Raw genomic sequence first — 17031 nt, 5'->3', positions numbered from 1 at the left:
ATGATCACAGACTACACAAATGTAAATATTTAGCAGCTGAGGAGTGCTGGGGAAGGATGGGTGAGTGGCTGAATGGTAGACCACTTTCAGTTGTCCTGAGGGGATGGATGTGGCATCGCTGCCTCCCACTGCGTCCCAAACCTTCCCTCGAAAACCTGGGGCAAAGGTTCAGATTTATTGCTGCACAAATGCTGCGACATGCCTTTTGTATTTCTTATTTCAGCAAATAAGGATGGATTTTCATAAGATACATGATGTATACAAAATCCACTTCAGGATGCCAGCAGTGAGCTGTAATACATCACTGAGTCTAGTCTGGGCCCAACATGGAATAAACACCACACAGTCACTGACACACTCTCTAGTATGGTTCCAGGAGGCTTTAAGCTGATCCAGGCCCCACACAGATGCTGTGTTCTGGCATTATTACTTCAGAGTCTACAATTACTCAACCTGGGGTGAGGGTGATCATTTACATAGCTGAAGGATTAGCATCAGGTCTTCTAGATTCTTCATAGTTTTCTAAATGCTGGGTCAATTTCTAGATCGCTAAGTATCTCCTATTTTGTCTCTGAGTTTTTTGTTTTGGGAAAAATAACAGTACAAAATTTCCAAATACTTAAGCCACTTACCCCAGTGGGACAATAGATAAAGTTACATCCCCACTGATTTTTGTAACACTTTACAGTCTCACCTGGACACACCTTATGCACAATGTGCCATGGAGTCCCCTCGCTGTCTGTCTCTCAGCCTGAAACTCCTGCCCCACCTCTGTTCCTTTGTCTCACTGTTTATCTCTTAAGACTCAGCTGAAACCTTACCATGTTCTTGATGAGTCTTCCCTACTCCAGGGATGAGACCCTTCTTCATGACCATAACAAAATGAGGGATGCTTACTATTGAGATGCTCACCTGTTGCACCACCATCTGTTTCCAAAGAGCAGAGATGAGGTTTAACCCACCGTTATAGTCCCAGTCCCAGCACAGAGCCTAAGGCACTTCAAGTAGCCCACCAGTGCTTAGGAAATTGAAGAAAATGCTAGTTTTCAAATGAAACCACTAACTACCAGTGATCGGGCTCCATCTGTTTTCCTGGACAAACAAGTCCATCAGTGGCTCTCTGTCCCCTGGGGCTGTTCCCAGTGACAGACAGGACTTTCTCCTGAAGGACATTTCACATCATTCCGGAAGCACAATGGAAAGGCTTTGGAAGATGCAAACACAAAATTACACTTACCAAAATAAGGATCTGTCTACTGTAATCAATGACAAAACACAAACAAATCATGAAAGATTTGAAGCATATGAGAAAGTTAAGAATTCCACTAAACAACACTGCCATTGTTAATGTTTTGGTGAACATTTCTTTTAGACACTTGCACAGAATTTTACAGATATTGTAAACAACTAACATTGGCAAATATGAAATGTTGTGTAATATATTTCATAACATGCAGTAGACCTCTTTCCCTGCAGTAAGCATGGATAGTACACCCTAATCTGTAATACTTTCTTCACCAGTAAGAAAAACCCTTAGCGTACAGGTTTGCGAGCTTGTCTGATTATCCTTTTTGATAAATTCCTAGAGGTGGGACTGCTGGGGCCAAGGGAACGCTCATTTAACTTTTGTTAGACTATTCTGTGCCCCAGGAGAACTGTTCTGGTTTGACACTCCCACGTACAGCGTGAGCTGATACATGAAGCTTTCAAATGGAGTGGTGAAAAAGTTTCATCTTGTATTGTTTTGGTGTGGGTTATCTGATTACCAACAAATTGAAGATCTTTCTGTCTATTTTGGGCCTCTGTAGCTCTTCTACACTTGTCTGGTCACAATCACCATTTTCAATTGGACTATTAGTTCTTCCCTTGTGAATTTTGTAGTAGTCATATTAGTCTTATCTGTGTTGTAAGTATTATTCTTGTTTTGACATTTTTTTCTTGAACTTTTACAGTATGTGGGTTATTTGTTGTCATTGGTTGCAGAAATTGCAGATTTTTATGTAGTGAAATTTGTCAACTTTTTCTTTTATGGCATGGGGTTTGTGGCATTACAAAGACATTTTGCAACCTAATATTATAGAAACATTTGCCCATCTTTTTAAATAGTATGTCTGTGGTTTAATATTTTGCAGTTAAATATTTATAGATTCACCTGGAAAACTTTAACAGGAGGAGAGGAGTAAGAATTCAATTTTTAAAGTTATACTTAAGAATAACAGAATATTTTAAAGAATGAAAGGTGAATTAAAATAGCATCAAATTTGCATATCTTTTTGTTTCAGTTAGTTTTGGATTCTATTTATCCAATCATAATCACTGGGCTCATTATTTTTCTTTGCTGCTTCTTGGCTTCCCCACAGTGATTCACAAAGAAATGTACTTAGTTCCACAAACATCCTCATTGGACATGATAAACCCATTTTCCAGTAGGAAAATGCTGGATCACCTCCACACAGAGCCGAACACACACTCACATACGCAGATTTATGTTTCATAAATGAATAATGTATTTGTTAACTTCTATGAAGGGATTAGTTATTTAAGCCATACTTTCATAAAAACAGGACAGATTATTATATTCACTGCTCATAAATTGTATACTCTGGTGTTTAGTTTGAGGACGCACACACATACTCTCACACATCCCTTATACAGAGTAGAAATTGGTCTAGGTCAAAACAGAGAAAGAAAAAAAATCATAACACAAACATTTTACAACCCCAAATAAAGAGCTAAGCACTGAATGGATAACTGATCAACTTTTAAAACTGGGAGAATATATATCTACAGTAAGTTGAGGATGCTTTTTGCCCCAGTGCAACCTAGGAAACTAAGCTACGTATTGCCAGCCGCTCTGAGCTCACCGCGGGCCAAGTTCTAGTCTGGAGTCTAGTTTTACAGATATGAATACATTTAGGTCTCACAACCGCCCTGAGGGCAGCTAGATATAGACGGGGAAACCATGTTCATGAGTACCTGAGCCAGGATTTGAAACCAGTTTGCCAGACTTCAGGTCCACTCACTTACCAAGACATTGGATTTCCTTGTGCCTTTGAAAGTCCCCCTAGGGCCACAGTAGTCTCTCCAGACAGCTTCACTCAAAGCTGAGGCTCAGTCGGGCAGGTCTGTACTGTACAGACCTCAGCACAGAAGCCAGTAATGGCCAGGGCCTTCCACAGTCCCCTGGGCAGAGGTGGTTTTGGATTTACTGGCAAAGGCGGAAATGTTCCTGAGGGGTCTCTTCCTAGGTCCTGAGAGAGCACCTTCAATTCCAGCCACAGTCCCACTTCAGTTAAGCAAACTGGTGTATGTGGCTCTAAGCTTCAGTTTCCTTTAATAGTAAAACAAGGGGAATAATAATCATGTTAGGTAAAAAGGCCCTTCCACATAGTAAAGTTTGCGTCAAACAGTTGTGCTTCTGGTGCCGTGTGGCAATTCAGGGCAAAAGAACCAGCCACATTTAAGGCTCCTGGCACATAAGGCGGGGACTTTTCTGACCTCTGCAGAGGAAATGCGGGCCTAACAGAGTTGTCCACACAAGACGAGGGTATCCAGGGGACTTCCAGGTGGACACTAGCAGGCAGGTGCTTATGACAAAGCAGGCCTTTTCTGTCACCACAGCCAGGAATCCAAAAAGTAATTATGTTTTAAATCTGAATTGTGTGATGTCACTCAGGAGGAAATATCTCCAAGAAGTGCTTCAAGTAAGGAAACCCACCCTGCTCCTCTCTTGCTGCTGAGTCACTTTTTTAGGTCCCTAGCAGAGAACAAGTCTCCTGGGTCTTCCACTGGAAGGCGCTGGAAGGCTGGGAGGCACCCAGAAGGTCCTCGCTGCCTCTCTAGGGATGAAGAAAATCATCCTTATGTCCTGCCTGAGGAAGGACGTTAAGCAGCCACAGAGAAGTCCAGGCACCTGCAGGGACAAGAGAGCAGCTAAAGGACATGCTCAAGATGAAAGAAACACTGATGGGACTCGAGGAGCTACGCCAACAAGACCTGTGGGGCTTGAGACCCCAGAGACCCTCTTGTCTTTCCAGCAGAATGCCTAGAGGCAGGAGGTGACAAATGCTCCTGTTTCTTCTTCTCTCTGTATCTTACATTAAAAGAACAGGTACATGACGCTGGCTGGCAAGAGAAGGAAAAATAGTACTTGGGAGTTTTTGTTTATAAAACAGAGACCATTTCTTGACTTCATATCATAGGAAAATTTTCCAAGTAGAAATGCACATTGACTCGACTTTAGTGAGATTGAATTCTGTATCAAAGGGCATCTAGCACCAAATACAGCAAGGTGTGTGTGGGAGTGGGTCACCGGGACAGGTAAAGAGAGAAGAGGTTAGGCGAATGCACACATCATTACAATGAATGCTCACATGTTTTCTGCTGCTTGCGCACTTGCTTGTCCATCCAACAGAAGTGGTGATACCACCTGTTCTCTCCCATCGTAGGGTGAGGAGTCTTGGGCTAAATGAGGTTACTTGTCAAAGACAACACAGAAGAAATAGGTGAAGCTGGATTCAGCCCATCCATAGGAGAGAATTCACAGTCACTCAGGTGCTCATGGCACCAGCTCATTCAGCCCCTATCAGATTAACCCAGAAACTGTCTAAAAGGAGGAAATGAAGAAAACATGCTTTGAGGACCTTCTCTGAAGCAGACGCTGGGCCAAGCCCCTTTGCTTCAGCAGTGCGTGGCCAGAGCTCCTGGCCAGGGCTTCTGGAATTTCATGCACCCAGTGTGCACATTCAGACGGTTGAGACTAACCTGAGGCTTCGCCTTCAACATCATGGACTCTTCAAAGACTAAGCCCAGGGCAAGGTTCCACACTCATCTTGGCTTCAGTGTGTTTTCAATTTGTATGATTCTCACATAAACTCACCAAACACTGTTCCAATCTTTAAGGTTCTTTACCAACTTACTTAAGGCAAAGAAGGGAGGAATATTTCCTTTCTGATCTTTGGGATATAACAACTTTCAGGACCAACAGAAAGTTCCCTAGACAGGCAAAAAAGTCACAGTAGACTCCGCTGAGGACTACCACCTATGACTATAACAGATGAGCAAGTTAGAGCTTCGTTCCCAACATCTGCCTCGATGTACCTGCTATTAACATTAATATACAGAATCCTTATTTAATCAGCAAACTGCAGACTCCAACATGCCTTGTATTCCCAACAGGAAGTTGGGGAAATTGTTTCCATGTCCTAGTGGAAGGAAGAGGGTGTTCCATTTTGCCCCTAACAGCCCCTCTAAAAGCTGGGAACTGCACACATCTCACCATGCACTTTCCCAACTGTCTGTCTGTTTCATTCCCAAATAAAACTATATTGTTGGTGAAACAGCTTCAATGCCCAACATTCCTCTCCCCCAGCTGAATGCACCTGCGCCCATGGAGAGAGTCAAAACAGATACAGGACGGCTGCTTCATCCTAGCTACTTTCCTCTTAGAACCCATAAGAAGTAAATTCTAAAACTGAACCTTGAAAGGGAAGGAAATTCTGAGCATGAACACTATCTTGCGGTGATTTAAGCCAGCACTATCCAGTTGAATTAGAATGTGAGCTGTGTACATTTACATTTCTAGATGATGTCACAGAGAGGGTGACAGTTTCTTGCTTTGCTCCCAAGAGGAACAGCTGACAACTGACTCCCAGGGGCACAATGACAAGAGAGCCCCATGGTTTGAGGTGAAGCTGAAGGACTCTTTGCACCTCAGAAATCAACAAAGACTGCACCAGAGGGGATACAGAGGAAGCTCACTATTCACTGGACAGACGAGAGTGGAAAGAAGTAGCTGGAGACTACAGACTAGGGCAGGGACACACTCTCAATCCATGTGAAGCCCACTGGAGGGTCTAAGGCACCACACAGGCCAGACCCTTGTACGGTTGGTGGACACTCTGCTGAGTACTAGATCTGGGACCCCAGAGAAAAGGGATGTGTGGTTATCACCACCATAAACCAGCACATCATCACAATCCATACCTCCCAGCACTTTAGGGCAGTGATTGCACTTCTCTATGCCTCCTCCACATAGCAATTCAAATACAGATCTTAGTACAGAAGCCAATAGAGGCCAAAATCAAATCAAATCAAATCAAATAAAGAGATAGCTCCTCCTACTGGCAAAGTAAAAGTAGTTCAATTCTCTAAGTCGTTGATCCATATATTAAGTACTCACTCACACACACACACACACACAACCCACACAGATATTTAAAGAAACTTAAAGTAGCAAAGTGGGAAGGTAGGAAAAATACAACACATTGTCACTTGAGATGTCACAGGAAATGACATCACAAGAAGAGAGCAACTCTCTAGAATTCAACTCCAAAGATGGAGAATCATATCCATGAGAGTTCAAAACTGCTATAATACAGAAACTCCAAGGAACACAGGAAAACTATTGTCTACTCAGAATGAGAAAAGTAACTCAGAAAAGCTAATTAATTGATATAACAAAAACAAATCAATGAAATAAGAAATAAAATCAAGATACAGAAGGTAATATTGAAACTTTAAAGAAAATAATAGAATGTAAAGAACTCAATAAGGAAGATCAAAAACACTCAGAACACTATGGAAGCAGAACAGATTCAACTGGTGAAACAACTCAGAAAGCTTAGAGACAGTAGTATACAAACAATTCGCATGGAAGAAGAGAGAGGAATAAGATACAAAAGGAATGAAGAAGTAGTAGAAGCACTATCCAACTGCATTAGGAAAGGCAGCATAAGGATATGGCTATCCCAGAAGGGAAGTTAAGGTAAAGGGAGCAAGTAACTTATTCAGAAAAATAATAACAGAAATTTCCCAAACCTGGAGAAGGAAATGAATCTACGAGTTCATGAAGTTAATAGGACACACAGTTAATTAAATGCAAATAGACCTAGACTAAAGCACCTAGTAGTGACACTCAAGATTTTGAGACAAAGAAAGAATATTGAAGGTAGAAACAGCAAAGAGAAAAGAGCAGGTAACATACTGTTGCTATGTGTTATATTTTTTGTGCTCTGATTGGAAGAATTAACATTATTAAAATGTCTGTTTAACTTATAATAATACAGATTCAGTGCAAGCCCTATCAAATTCCCAGTAGCATTCTTCACAGAAAATAGATTTTAAAAATCACAATTCTGTGTACAACTTCAAAAAGCTCTAAAGAGTGAAATAACACTTTTGAGAAAAAAGAACAGAAATGGAGCTACCACCCTTTCTGACTTCAAACTGTACTACAAAGGGCAAGTAGTAAAATAGCTTGGTATTAGAATAAAAACAAACAAACAGATCAATGGGAACAGAACTGAGAGCCCAGAATATAGGCACAACCTATGGATAACTAGTTTCCAACAAAGGGGGCCAGGAGCAGGCAATGGAACAAAGAAAGTCTCTTCAAAAAATAGTGTTGGGAAAACTGAACAGCCACATACAAAAGTGTGAAACTAGACTGCTACCTAATATGATAAACAATAATTACTTTAAATAGAATAAAGCTGCCAGACACCATAAAATACATAGAAAAAAATGTAGGTGATCTGCTCCTTGGCATCAATTTTAGCAATATGTGTGGAGACTCAAGTACAGAGGCAAGGGAAACAAAGCAAAACCAAACAAGCGAGACTACATCAAACTAAAAAGCCCCCAGAAAAAGAAACTTGCAACAGAACAAAAAGGCATCTTACTGACTGGAGAAGATATTTGCCCATCACACATGTGACATGTGGTTAGTATATAAATTAAAGAACTTGTAAGAGTCATCAACAGAATCGCAAAAACAATTATAAAATGGGGAAAGGATCTGAACAGACACCTCTCCAAAGAAGACATACAGGTGATCAATAGATACATAAGAAGATGCTCATTATTGATTATTAGGGAATACAAGTCAAAACAACGAGATACCACCTCACCCCTGCAAGAATGGCTCCATTTAAAAAGTGTCAGGATGGAAAAGAATGGACTCCAGCTGGCATGCTGTTGGTAGGACTGTAAATTGGGGCAGTCATTATGGAGTCCTTAAAAAATTAAAAACAGATTCCATATGATCCAGATAAATCCCATGTCTGCATATTTACCCCAAAATCCAAAAGCACAGATTCAAAGAGAAATACTTACCCCCCCCCCCCCCGCCATGCTGATGACAGCATTTTTATAACACACAAGAGCTGGAAACAACCTAAGTGCCATTGACACCTGAATGGACGAGGATGTGGTGTATGTGCACAGTGGAGCACTACCCAGCCACAGGAAAAGATGAAAGTCTGCCATTTGCAACAGCATGGCTGATCTACAGGGTACTGTAGAGTGAAATAAGGCCGACAAAGAAACACACGGTAGGATTTTACTCATATGTGGTAGCTACAGAAACAGATAAACTAAACAAAATAAAGCTTTGGACAATAAGACCAATAAGACCAGAGGGGAGGAGGGGGAAGGATAGTGGATTAAGATGGATCAAGGGGAATGTGAGGAACAGAATTATAGTGTCAGCAGTGAGCTTAATGTAATATATACATATGCTACTTTTTAACGCTCTACATCAGGCTTGTATAATATTATGCAATAATATGGCCATAAAAATTACTAATAGTTCCATAAATAGGTAAAAAGAATTTAGTGAAATTAATATATTAATGTATTTTATTTAACCCAGTAGAGTTAAAATATTACTATTTCAAAATATAATCAATAAGAAAATTATTAATGAGCTGCTTGCTATTCTTCTTCCTATAGCAAATCCTCAAATTCCTGTATGAAAAGTTTCACAGGCTCATGGGGTCAGTGGCTACTTCACTGGATGGCACAGACATAGATACCATTCTCTCTGCTACTGTCTCACAAACACAGATGTCTTTAATTTATTTTCATGTTATGCAATCAGAAATTATCACAGAAATAGTAATTATTAGCTTGCCTTGTCTTTACATCAGTGACTCTGATGTATTTTTATCACTCATCTCCTCCATAACCCTGTGTCCTATTTGAAATGGATGACAGACTGGCACAACACCATTTCTCTCTCTCTCCCTTTTGTCATGTGTTCTCAATTTAAGTAAACAAGGATCAGAACAGAACTGAAGCCACACAGCATAGAAAGCCCAAGGGAAAGAAGCAGCAAATTCTTGCTTTGCTGCTGCTCTTTCATCCCAGTTCCATACCACTCTTCCAGAATTTACTGTAAAAAGCTAAACACTTCCACTTATGGGAATATTTGTAAACATGAGGCTCACCTGGCATTTTAAAGCCAAACTCAGCCTCAATGGAGGCCACCTAATTCTAATTCTAGAAGGGAGCATGCATAGTGAAGGGTCAAACTGATGCCAGAACAATCTCTGGCTCCAGCTCTAGATGTTTGAGGGATACTATGTCCAATATAGATACTGCCTTCAGGGTCTATACAACTCATACGAGAGATGACACACAAAAGCAATAATGGGAGATATATATATATATATATATATATATATATATTCATTTATTTATATTAGCTTATATATCAACTAATAAACCGACTATATATCTAAGCATCTAAAAAAGTTTCGGAGATGGTAGAAAAGAGATATTTTCTGAAGGTATTAGAAAAGTTTAATGCAAGTTTGGATGAGATAAGCAGGAAATAGGAAATAAGCAGGATTTCAAATGATGAAGGCAGGAGAAAGGTTATGATGTACCAGAGGGCAGGCCAGACACATAGGTGTGTGATGAGGCCCCAGGATGAGTGGTCCATCATAGTCTTGAATATGAATAATGGATTTGGGATTTTATTGGCTCAGAACTAGGTGCATCAGAAGATTCTGGGGCAGAAAAATTAACACAGGCTTTGGAAAAAACTGACATCGCTTGACAATGGTGCAAAAAGTGGACAGTGAAAAACAAATAAAAGATGAGCAAAGAAGCAAAAAACAACCAAGGGGACTAAAGGAGATGGATCCATAAGGTACTACACTCTTCCAGACCATAGGCTAGAACTAACAAAGTGATACCAGGAGAGAAAGAGTCACAGGGTCTGGGAACTGGAAGAAATGAAGGCTTCAAAGTTTCTACTTCCAGATTAAAGCCTACATTACCAGAAAGGTGAAGGTGACCTTCAGGCAAACAAGAAAGCCAATATAACTAAAGTGTTCCTCCCCAAAGGGATGGGCTACAGAAGAAATAATGATCTCAGGTTTGACATGATAATTTCCCTAATAAGACCTAAATCTGTTGCATGCATCTACTTTAATACCCTGAGTGAATGGCTGTTGAATGAAATCCAATAAGCACTTGGCTCTCCTTAGACTTGCTTAACTAGTTCATAATAACTTAAAGCTGTTGGTCACTTAATTTTGGCAAGGTGATCTTGGCAAACTGCTCCACTGTCCTCTGTGACACAGCCAACCTGCTGACCACTGTTCACATCTCTCCTGGACTTCAATGGAGAGAAATTACAATGTGGATAAGGAGTTCACTGGTCTGGATTCTACTTCTGAAAGGGCTACATACAACAGCAAGAATTTAGACCTGAGACATTTTATGCTTCAATATCTAAAGTAAAAGCCAGTTTATATCTAAGTATTGATGATGAGACTCCTCATAAATGACCTCCAGGAGGTCAAAATGACCATCTATCACTTCAACTTCCATGACAGTTCCATTATGCAGAAATTCCATTAAAAACATTTAGAGCAGTTGGTCTCCTAAATAACCAAAGCTCACAGAAATACCAACTGCTTTATAAAAACAGAAATTACCATTTACAACAACACATTGCTTATCAACGCTCCACAGCATGTCTTTAGAAGCTATGAAATTAAATTAACACCTTTAGGGAAAGCACGGAAGTGTGCATGTGTGTGCTCACACACACACACACACACACACACTAGGTGATGCATACGACAGAGCTGTCCCCAAACATGCTACCCTTCACAGACTGTCAGCTCCTCTACAACATGTGGTACTAAATTTAAAAACATTTAGCTTTTTTTTTTTTTAAAGATTTATTTATTTATGCATACAGAACCGGGGTACAGGCTAGAGGTGCAGGGGCGGCAGAGGCTTCACCAGAGACAGAGTGGGGAGCAGAACAGGCAGATCGACGAAGTACACTGCTGAGGGGAGCAGCGGGCGGGTCAGAGAGGTCTGCCACGCCATGTGGTCTCCTCCGGGGCAGGCGGGGATTGAACTCATGCGGAAGTGGCTTTACCGTCTCAGTGCTGTGCTTTAACCCGCTGCGCCACCAGGGAGGGCCAAAACATTTAGCTTTTAAGAAGTGAACGAGGCCACTTTACTCAGCAAAAAATAGAGGATTAACTTAGATGCATAATGGAAAGGTCCAGGTTGGAATATAATCCAGTTGTGCCGTTCTTACTACCTCTCTCAAAAGGAATGGTAAGCAGTCTCTGCTGATGGCTCCCTACAATTCCTTCCCTTTCTATCTCCTCCCCAATACTCACGACATGCGTGGCCTTGTGCTCACCTGACTCAGACCTCGTCTCATGATCTGCCCTGATTAACAGAAACATGGTAGGACTTCAGGGGCTTGGCATTTCCAATTTCTCTCTCAACATCCAGTCGCCATGTGAAAAGTCTGACCACTGTCCAATGGAAAAAGAGAGGACTCGTGGACAGAGGCTTGGTGACAGCTTGGTCAGTGAGCTCAGCTGAGCTCCCAGGTGAATGTTGCCACATAACTGAGGCCAGGTGAAAATGGCAGACAACCCCAGTCACCCCACAGGATCATGAGAAATAATAAATTTAAGCCACTCATGTGGGGTCCTTTGTTATGTGGTAATAAATCATTGAAACAATGGGTGACAAAAGATAACAAATGGTTAAGAGTGAAGCATATTCATTACTCACTGTGTGATCATCTGGATTTTGTTGTTGTTCATTTCTCTTACAAACTAATTTAAGTAGGAAAACACTATGGGTCCTTCTCTTGTCATTTTCAAACTCCAGACTTCAGTAACATCTAGGACACTGGAACTGACATTCAACACTGGGTTCTGACAGTTCTAAAGAGCTCTCCTTGCTTTATCTTTGCTTTTTCTAACAACTAAGCCACAAATTTGCACATGTGTATGTTAGAGGATCAGGAGGAAGAATGCCGGACTAAGACATCTGAAGAAAGGCCCTCCCTGGTGGTGCAATGGGTTAGAGTGCAGCACTATGAAGCTATCCACAGCCACTGCATCATGAGTTCAATCCCCAGCCAGGGAGCTGACCCACATAGTGTGGCAGACCTCTCCTGGCCCTCCTGCTGCTCCCCTCAGCAGTATATTTCAGTACTTCTGCCTGTTCTGCTCCCTACTCTGTCTATGGTGAATTCTCCCAGCCCCACATCTTTGGCCTGTCCCCCAGTTCTTGTGCGCTTAAATACACAAATCTTAAAAAAAAAAAAATACTTCTGAAGAAGCTTAGCAGAGCCTTAACTATATATAGCATAAAGCCATAGAAATATGGGGCAATGCCACATACTAGCCAGGGATCACGAAAGACATGCTTCTAGTGAATGCCACTGAGATCTTGGGGTTGTCTGACATCCAGCAATAATGGATGGATACAAGGTTCCTTTGTTAAGCTGCTAACACCTGCAAATACACATGGCTCTCTGAACCAACAGAAAGTCTCCTTGGCTCTGGAGGCAACTCAACTGGAACAGGGTGGTTCGTGGTCTCGTTTACAAACAGAAAGTTATAAGTAACAATATTGTGATTATCACTGAACTTTTGCTTTTATAATCTAACATGATCTTTCAAAAGATTAGAATTTGATACTTGAAGTTCTCCCTAATTTAAATGTGACTTAGTTTTCTAGTCAATTCTCTCCCACTTATACTTTGCATTCCTTCAAATCAGATTATTTCTAATTCTTGAGCATGCTCACATCCCCTCTTGCCTTTCCTCATCCACTTCCTTCCTGCATCCTTCATTGAACAGGATGAGCGTCTATACTTCTGTACGACCTGTAGGTCACCCCTACAAGAAATCTGCTCTGCCCCCCACCTTCCAAGGTGGTCTCTCACCCCCTTACTCTTAACATGACCTACGTTTTTTTCCTTTTTTGACAATTGGCTTATTCTGCCTCATTGCACTTTCTCATCCTCTTAGTTCTAAAAAGCAAGACTTATATTTTATTTACCTTTGTATCTACAGCATTTAGCAAAAGGTCTTGCATAGAGACTGTACAGCAGTCTGTGCTGTTTTGCATTTAAGACGGAATGACCGATGGGCTAGAGCAGAGCACAAGGATGCTGCACAGAGAAAGAAACATGCAGGAAGATTTTGGGTCCATTAGTTTTTCTGTCTTCAGCTTCCAATTATGTAAAACTGGGATGACACATATTTCACAGAATTGTGACTACTCAACATGAAAATGAAAGCAAGTCCCTCTCTGTGTTTGACATAGGTGGTGGCCCCATTAACGGGAGCTACTACACAAACAATGACAGAGTATCACATAAGAGTTAAATAAATCCCTGACATTATTTCCTCTTAAAAGAGTTAGCTTGTGACAATGGTACCTCTAGCTCTGTGTAGTATTTTTCCCAGAAACTGAGATTTCATTGACTAGATTTGAGTTTTATTAAAGATGCTCATATGTTACTTCACAGTTCTAAACTCTTTTTCTAGGCAACAAATGCAGCTCCTTAAAACAAAGCAAAACCTCCTCCTATACTAGCCCACTTAAAAAAAAAAAGATTTATTTATTTGTACATACAGACCAGGGGCAGGGAAGGTGAGAAGATTCACCAGAGACAGAGTGGGGAGCAGAACAGGTGAATTGACAAAGTACACTGCTGAGGGGAGCAGCGGGCAGGTCAGGAGAGGTCTGCTAAGCCTGCCATGTGGATCACCTCCGGGTTGGGGATGGAACTTCTGAAGCGGCTATGGGTAGCTTCATAGTGCCGCGCTTTAACCCGCTGCACCATCAGGGAGGGCCTGTACTAGCCTATTTTTAACAGCATGTTAGTGCTCACAGCATCCCCAGTTCTCCACCAGGGGACTAAAACCACCATGACGGTGCATCAAAAGCTAGAAATTCTACATGCAGAAAGAGAAGATATTGACTGAATAATGTAACTGCAGTTGTTGACATGAAAATATAATTTTTATAAGGTTCAAAGAGATGAAGAGATGCTTTTATGAATAAAACTGCCATACAAATGTCAAGGAGTGGGTATCACGGTTGAAAGTAATTCAGCAACCTCTCCTTCATAGGCTTACACTAACTGAAATTTTCTATGAACACAGTCACATTTCATTAGATCTATGGTAGAGCATTCAAGACAAAAGTAAGATGAAGCAAACTCAAAAGCCTGTAGGTGACCACCAAGCATCACAGGAAGGCTTCGCAGTTCACGGGCAGCTACTGCCCAACGGCTAGGGTGACACCTGCCACTGGCCACTGCTTTAGCAATGGAGACTGGTGCTGTCTGACCTCCTGAATAGGAGGGTTTGGGGTGAAATATCCTGATCATTAAAGGTTGCCATGCCTTTTATTTTAAAATTCTCTGAGGGGCTGAAGAAAATAAATATTCCACACACCAGGTGTGGTCATAGAATGTAGTTGTGTTTTTGAAGTTGACTATTTGTAATACAAGGAAATAGCTGTAAGCAACACCAGACTCTCTCCTTTACAAAGTGCATGCACTCTGGTGTTTTTCTGTCTTACAGTTCTCAACTCCCAGGCTACCCTGTGGCCACTGTCTCTTTAGGTCTTTAAAGCTTAAATTATTCAATCCTGCTGATTATACCAAAAAGTTTAAAATAAATGGAATAAGCCTCCAAGTCTTGAATCTCTAAATTATAGTGGAAACTGTTCAGTGTAAAAGATCTGTATTGGCTTCTTTCATATGTCACTAGCCCTTTACCAGAAGGCCCCTAACACACCTAACAACACCACTACAAATACTCTCTCCCACAACGGAAGAAGGTCAACAGGTCAACAGTGAGGTTCAAGGGCACTCACCGCCAAAAACATCTCCATTCTGGTAGTTTTTCCCTTTCTGGGCTTCCTCTTCATTTTGAACAGTGGCAACATGCTTGGCAGAGGCACAGCCCATAGTCTCATTCGGTCAGCTTCAGCCGGGCTGAACTGCAAATCATCTCTACAGACACGGGGACATTTTTCTTTTCTTTTAACACTTTAAAATCCACCTTCCTGCTGAGTCATTCAAGTTGTGTGCACCTGCGAGGACAGAAAGCTGGATCAAAATGTGTGAAACAAAACCATGTCTGACTCTGTGCTATGTGACTGGAAGCCGCTAGAATTCCTGCACAACCCCTCCACTGTAGGCTGCCCTGAGCATGGAGAACGAAATGCCAACCAGGTCATTCTCACCTGCTTCCCCACTCAGCAGACAGGATCAGAAGGCGTGTCCCTTGCACAACATCTGGCCTAACATTTTGAAGAACACAAAAAATGGGGCCTCCCTGGTGGTGCAAGGGGTTAAGTCTCAGCACTATCAAGCTATCACCACCCACTGCAGCATGAGCTTGATGCCCAGCCAGGGAGCTGAGCCACAAGCCTCAGCAGACCTCTCCTGTCTCGTCCTCTGCTCCCCTCGGCAGTGTATTTCAATAAGTCTGACTGTTTTGCTCCCCACTCTGTCTCTGGTGAATCCTCTCATCCTCCCATACCTCTGGCCTATATCCAGGTTCTTGTATGTATAAGTAAATACAACTAAATTTTTAAAAAAGTGCACATTTTAAAAGTGCACATTTGTTTATGCAAGTAATTATTTGCACACCAAGACTTATTACATATATATGTAAAGTGAATGTATGCTTGTTAATTTTCTAGAATCTCACAAGCCTACAGAGTAAGACAAGCACATTCAAGATATATACTCAGCTCAGGAGGCTGGAGGAAATTCTCTATCTTCCCCACCCTACCCTGCAGGTCAGCAATTCTCAGCTCCTAAAAATTTACCAGGGGTCCCTCCTGGTGGCAGTGGGTTAAAGCACAGCACTAAGAAGTTAAAGCCACTTCAGCATGAGTTTATGCCCGGCCCCAGAGGTGACCTACATGGTGTGGCAGACCTCTCCTGACCCACCCGCTGCTCCCTTCAGCAGTGTACTCCGTCAGTCAGCCTGTTCTGCTCCCCACTCTGTCTCTGGTGAATCCTCTCACCAACCCTGCACCTCTGGCCTATACCCCAGTTCTGTATGCATAAATAAATAAATCTTTAAAAATAAATTACCAGGAATAGGTGGTTTTCCTTCTTAGGATGCACTGTGGAATAGTTACCATATTTCTGGTGGTCCTAATAATAGTGTAAAATTTTGCTTTACCAGAAGTGATGTTATTATGAAGGATAAATGGAGGAGCTGGAGCATAGTCTCAGACTTGTTTTTGTCTATTTTGTATATAGTTGAATGGTTTAAGAGTTGAACAAATGTAAGGACTTAAAGAAAATAGCAAGACAGTGGTCTACCCAGAGGAAGAACCTTTTTGTTCATTTATGGCCCTAGAAAAAGCTGAAAGAGTATTTATGGTTAAACACAAGTTGATAATCTCAGTCCACCCAAGTCACTGCTCATATACTCAGGGTTGGCTACTGCAGATGGTTCGGTTTTATTTATTTTATTATTTCATTATCCTTGTTTAGTAGTTCGGTCTTGTAGATGACTTTTATTACAGTCTTATGGATGTTTCCTTTCAAACTCCTACCCAGCAATTGCGTCCTTACTTCTCACACCACACAAGGCAAAAGCAGGGCCAAGTTGCTCCCTCTTGGTCATCGTTGGCACTCACACCATCTTCCTCTCCTTTCATGAACAAATAATGTTTCTCACTCAGTAAAAGTGCTACCAGGATACATCTTGGGCTTTCTCTTTCAACAAGATCTCTGTCCCTCGGCCCTGTTTCTGAGAGCACTGACATCTATAGATGGCAGAAATCTAACCATTTAAAACACAAAGTCTCAACAAAGGGAAGTTTTCAAATGAACTCAAAACTGAAAGATAATCCTACACCATCTGATAAGTGGATTTGGATGCAAAAGTAACAATGTTAAATAAAGCCAAGCAAATACAAATTTCAGTA

The 17031-nt window shown here is 41.5% G+C and overlaps 1 protein-coding gene across 1 annotated transcript in view; it reads right to left on the bottom strand.

The window, feature by feature from the left end:
- LOC101628255 (chromosome unknown open reading frame, human C1orf21) overlaps nt 1-15167 on the bottom strand; it is a 136104-nt gene extending 120937 nt beyond the window's left edge. Inside the window, exon 1 of the mRNA XM_012729123.1 lies at nt 14953-15167. Coding sequence (XP_012584577.1) covers nt 14953-15046 — 94 coding nt within the window. The 5' untranslated portion in view covers nt 15047-15167. The remainder of the gene's footprint in view (nt 1-14952) is intronic.
- Between the last annotated feature and the right edge of the window lie 1864 nt (nt 15168-17031).

This window comes from Condylura cristata, unplaced genomic scaffold, assembly GCF_000260355.1.
Source record: "Condylura cristata isolate star-nosed mole 26May11 unplaced genomic scaffold, ConCri1.0 scaffold00024, whole genome shotgun sequence".
Taxonomy (NCBI): Eukaryota; Metazoa; Chordata; class Mammalia; order Eulipotyphla; family Talpidae; genus Condylura; species Condylura cristata.
The sequence above is the reverse complement of the archived record's forward strand: the minus strand, read 5'-3'. Positions and strand labels throughout refer to the sequence as shown.